The sequence below is a fragment of the Sinocyclocheilus anshuiensis genome, unplaced genomic scaffold (genome assembly GCF_001515605.1).
Source record: "Sinocyclocheilus anshuiensis isolate Anshui unplaced genomic scaffold, SAMN03320099.WGS_v1.1 scaffold308, whole genome shotgun sequence".
Taxonomy (NCBI): Eukaryota; Metazoa; Chordata; class Actinopteri; order Cypriniformes; family Cyprinidae; genus Sinocyclocheilus; species Sinocyclocheilus anshuiensis.
The window spans coordinates 1,640,815-1,646,475 of record NW_015558619.1 but is presented as its reverse complement, the minus strand read 5'-3'; the positions used below and the strand labels follow the sequence as shown (position 1 = coordinate 1,646,475).

General features: G+C 34.0%; 1 protein-coding gene across 1 annotated transcript in view; it reads left to right on the top strand.

Annotated features, from left to right (window-relative positions):
* Window positions 1-5,661, top strand: part of eml6 (EMAP like 6) — a 60,010-nt gene that overhangs the window by 52,558 nt on the left and 1,791 nt on the right. The window contains exons 33-39 of the mRNA XM_016476356.1: window positions 427-584; window positions 1,394-1,508; window positions 1,593-1,781; window positions 3,056-3,228; window positions 3,313-3,475; window positions 4,399-4,502; window positions 4,583-4,736. Coding sequence (XP_016331842.1) covers window positions 427-584; window positions 1,394-1,508; window positions 1,593-1,781; window positions 3,056-3,228; window positions 3,313-3,475; window positions 4,399-4,502; window positions 4,583-4,736 — 1,056 coding nt within the window. The remainder of the gene's footprint in view (window positions 1-426; window positions 585-1,393; window positions 1,509-1,592; window positions 1,782-3,055; window positions 3,229-3,312; window positions 3,476-4,398; window positions 4,503-4,582; window positions 4,737-5,661) is intronic.

Sequence of the window (5,661 nt, the reverse complement as noted above, 5' to 3'; positions counted from 1 at the left end):
ACACACATATATTATGTAAACAAAAACTTTTATTTTGGATGCGATTATTAATCATTAATCATTTGACAACACTAATATATATATATATATATATATATATATATATATATTGTAATATGTGTGTGTACTGTGTGCGTGTGTACTGTGTGTATGTATATATATATACATATATAGAAACATTTATAACTAAATTGAGCTTAATAAAGAGACTATTATCTTTTATACAGCACAAATTGAGTTTGTTTCATAATTAATACATTTCACTAAATTAACACTGTTATTTTCCTGTTTTATAAATGTGCAGCTGCTTTGAAACAATCTGTATTATGTAAAGCACTATATATAAATAAATATAAGACTACTGTATGTTAAATCTCATACCTGTCTGTGCATATGAAATGTTTTATCATGTGTTTTGTCTGGCAGAATAACCTGACGTTCACGGGGGCCATAAACGGTGACGTGTACGTGTGGCGAGAGCATTTCCTGGTGCGTGTGGTGGCTAAAGCTCATACAGGACCAGTGTTCACCATGTACACCACGCTCAGAGACGGACTCATCGTGACCGGAGGCAAAGAGAGACCGTGAGTCCAGCTCTACAACACACAATCATGCTGACATGTCAGTTTCATATGGTTTTTTAAAAATCATTTTCAGCTAAATTGTTTTAACCATAAAGACAAAAATTCTTACACCTTGAATAAAAGTTCAAAAGTTTGGAGTCTGTAAGATTTTTTAATGTTTTTGAAAGATGTCTCTTCTGCTCACCATGGCTGCATTTATTAGATTATAAATACAGTAAAAAATGTGAAATATTATTACTATTTATAATAGATGTTTTCTATATGAATATATTTTAAACTGTAATTTATTTCTGTGATGCGCAGCTGAATTTTCAGCATCATTACTCCAGTCTTCAGTGTCACATGATCCTTCAGAAATCATTCTAATATGCTGATTTGCTGCTCAAGAAAAATTTATTTTTATCATCAGTGTTGAATTTTTGTGGGAACCATGGTTTTTATTTTTAAGTTAATTTAATATTTTTGTGGGAACCATGATTTTTATTTTTAAGTTAATTTAATTTTATTTATATTTAATGTAATTTTATTTTTAAGGAGTCTTTGATGAATAGAAACTTCAAAAGAACAGCATTTATTTGAAATATAAATATTTTGTAACAATATGAATGTCTTAAATGTCACTTTTGATCAATTTAATGCATTTTATAAATAAAAGTATTAATTTCTTAAAAAACATACCCTAAACTTTTGAACATAGTGTACAGTAAGTGTACAAAATGTATATATTTTAAGGGAATCTTTTTATTAAAGTGATACTATGTGCACACAAAACATGAGCATAATGTCATTGCTTCATTATGTATGTGCAGGACTAAAGAGGGCGGCGCTGTGAAACTGTGGGATCAGGAAATGAAGAGATGCAGAGCATTTCAGCTGGAGACGGGGCTTCCTGTCGAGACGGTCAGATCTGTGTGCAGAGGAAAGGTCAGTCATGCTTCATAAGCACCCATTTCAAGTGTAAGTTTAGTAGAAAGACAGTAGCAAGTAAGTTTGTTTATTGGATGGCAGGGAAAGATCTTGGTGGGAACGAAGGATGGCGAGATCATCGAGGTTGGAGAGAAGAACGCCGCCTCCAACACCATGATAAACGGACACACACAGGGGCGCATCTGGGGTCTGGCCACACACCCCTCCAAAGACGTCTTCATTTCCGCCAGCGATGATGGAACCATCCGCATTTGGGACCTGGCCGATAAGGTGAGGGATTGTGGGTAGTGGAGTGAGAAGAGGGGATTTTACACTACAGCTCAACAGTTTAGGGTCAATAAGAGGATACAATTAGTATTTTTATTCAGCAAGGAAATGTTTAAAAGTGACAGTAAAGACATTTGTGATGTTGCAAAAGATTTCTATTTTACATAAATGCTGCTCTTTTGAACTTTTTGTTCATCAAGGAATCCTGAAACATAAAATATATCACAGTTTCCACAAAAATGTGAATCAGCCCAACTGTTTTCAACATTGATAATAATCAGAAATGTTTCTTGAGCAGCAAATTAGCATATTAGAATCTCACGTTCAGCAGCGGCAGCTCTTAAAGTTATAGCAGCCAAATAACCTGATATCCCAGCTGCTGCGATGTCTGTTCATCATAGAACAAGTGAAAAACAGGAGGAAATCAATAACTTTGTAGCTTTAAGGATTCATCTATATTTGAATTAGAATTTAGTGTTTGATCACTTTATTCAATTTCTGTATATTTCCTACTTGCTGAAGGGCACAGGCAGCTAAATATGACATTTATTATAATGGGTTTATGTGAAGATTCTTTTAAGTTCACTTAAATTAGAAGTTTTTTTTTTTTTTTAAGTCTAATAAATGTTAAAATTGATAGCTCTCAATTATACTGTAATGTTGAATGGCTAGTCAATGGTTAAATATTAGGAAAAAAAGAACAATTTCCTAGAGACATCAGTAGTATTGTTATCAGTGATACTCGCCTTCAGTCATAAAAAAAAATGCAATTAAACAAATATTAAAAATATACTATCTTTATGTTGTCTCTACATTCATTTGAAGATTGAATGTTAAGTTATTGCAATATAAAAGTATATTTAATAACTTCGATGGGATTAATCATGATTAATTTCAGAAAAAATGTGCGATTAATTAGTTCCTTTTTTTTTATCGATTGACAGCACTATTAAAAATATTATAGAAGTCAACTGTTATGAAAAATGCACTAAAATACCAATTTCAAATTGTATATGAAATATATATTTCCCATTTGTTTCCCATTCGTTATTTCGCCATTTTTTTTCAGGACCATTTAACTTTTTCACAGCATGATTGATTGATTGATTGATTGATTGTATTGATTGATTTTGTGTGTTTTCACATAGCAAGTGCCAAAATCTTCACCATGTTTTGTAATATTCTGAAGTAAAAAATACTCCAAAACTGAAACGTAAAATTTTCAGATTAAAAATGACCGAAGAGCACCAGAGGGTTGATCATTGTTTGTCTTCCAGAAACTCCTGAACAAAGTCAGTCTGGGTCATCCGGCGAAGTGCACGGCGTACAGTCAGAACGGTGAGATGGTGTCCATCGGGATGGAGAACGGAGAGTTCATCGTGCTGCTGGTGAATTCACTGACTGTATGGGGCAAGAAGAGAGACCGCAGCGTGGCCATCCAGGACATTCGGTCAGAAGAGACACTGCATGACAAATACACAACAAAACACATGATCATGAAAGCATACGTTCTCAAGCCGTGTTTCTCACGCAGGTTCAGCTCTGATAACCGGCTGCTGGCCGTCGGCTCAGTGGAGTGCGCTGTCGATTTCTATGATCTGACTCTGGGGCCGTCTCTCAACCGGATCGGCTACTGCAAAGATATTCCTGGATTTGTGATCCAGCTGGACTTCTCTGCTGACAGCAAATACATTGAGGTACAAATCATTCAGAAAACATATTGAGGACTAAATAAACAGAAATAGATCATTTTGATAACCTACACAGCAGAGACATAATGCGACAAAATATTTCTTAATGCACACAAATTAAGTTTTTGTGCATGCACATTTTGCACAAATAAAGGGTGTTGCATGGAGTTCGAGTCAACCAAAATATTTAATGTTTAAAAACATCGGCTTAAAAGTTATTAGCTAAAACGCATGTGAAAATTAAACCGTTTTGTGCACTGGAGATTTTTTTAGTTTCCTGTACAGTTCAATAGAACAATTAAAAACGAACATATACTTGGCATTTAGTCCCTTAAAAGATGTCAAGTCACCTTTATTTATATGGCACTTCATAATATACAGATTTTTTTCAAATTAGACTCACAATAATAAAACAGTAAACTAACAGCATTAATGTGCCAAAAAAAAAAAAAAATCAAATATATTTTTAAATATCAAAATACATTTATGTTTTTTGATATTTACCACCATTGTTTTTGGCCACCTTTTCTATGTTTTTGAACAAATATTTAAAAAAATATATTTTTTAAATAATTACAAAATATATATTTTGCCCTTCTTATATTTAAATGTGAAAAAATTTATTCACGTCACATTTGAAGAAAAACTTAATTTGTTGAACTTCGTCTCTGTCTTATTTGTAGCCAAATATTTTTTGAAACATTCTCGTTTCTCTACTATAAACACTTTAATTTTACATTTTAAATGGTGGATAGAAAATCTAGTTTGATCTCTATTAGGCTATTCCATTCACATTTGCATTTAGCTTAAATGTAGGAGCCCCTGAAATACATTTTGAAATATATTTTGGTATATAAAGGTTGAAACTAAATATAATTTTCATGTAGTCTGTGTAAGTAACCCTGATATGATTTAAACTTTGTGTGCAGGTCTCTACCGGTTCATATAAGCGTCAGGTTCATGAGGTTCCCAGCGGGAAGATCGTCACAGAACAAGCCCTGATTGACCGAATCACCTGGGCGACCTGGACCAGGTGAGGACACAGATCTGTACAGTAAACGGTCCTCAGAAATGACGTCAGTGTCCTGTAGTAAAGCTCTTCCTCCTGTACAGTGTTCTAGGTGACGAGGTTCTGGGCATCTGGCCGCGTAACGCAGAGAAGGCAGACGTGAACTGCGCCTGTGTTTCTCACGCCGGGCTCAACGTGGCCACCGGAGATGATTTTGGACTCGTGAAGCTCTTCGACTTTCCCTGCTCCGAGAAATTTGTGAGTCAACCGTGACTCAAGTCAAATTTATTTCTATAGCGTTTTTCACATTACCCATTTTTTTCATCTTCATGCTTTGTAGTCACATTTAGCGAAGTTGACTGATAATATAGTTACATTTCAAACAAAATAAAAAAATCAGGCAGTAGAGATTAACTATATACGTAATGTAAATCACTTTGCATGAGTATTCTGTATGTATGCAGATAAACTTGGATATAACATATATCCAAACTCATGTGAACACTTGAAATATGAAATTACAGTTACATTTTACGTAAGGTTTATTTAGTTAATGCAATAATATGAACTAACAATCAGCAATACATCTGTTTCAGCATTTATTAGTCTTTGTTAATTTATATATATATATATACACACACAAAATTAACCCTTAGTAACCCTTATTATTAACAATATTAACCCATTGTGATTAGCCATATTAACCCTTTATTATTAATCCTTATTATTAACATTAACTCTTACCTTATTAATATAAAACCATATTAACATTTTATTTTAAAATAAAAGTCGCAAAATTGCGACAAGACGTCATACTTAATCGAATAGACTGTAGTTCCTAATATGGTGTAATATCTAATTTGTATTCCCTACCACTAGATGGCAGACATGTAGTACTTCGATTCTAGACCAAAATTACGTCACCTTCCTATTCAAAGTTTTTGAGGAAAGAGCAGAGCAAGTGAGCTTTCGTGTCACTGATGCGGAGGCAGTTAAGTTCATAGCGTGCGGGCAAGCTGTGAGATTTGTGAGAGAAAATCGCCAAATGGCTAATAAATGTTGTACCGTGAGGATGTTTTGCAAACGTTATTCGCCAATTCTGACTCTGAAGGGGAATATTTGCCTTTTGGAAATGACGATCGGTCGTCTAATAATCGCGCTTCTCCCGGTACATCTTTGCAGC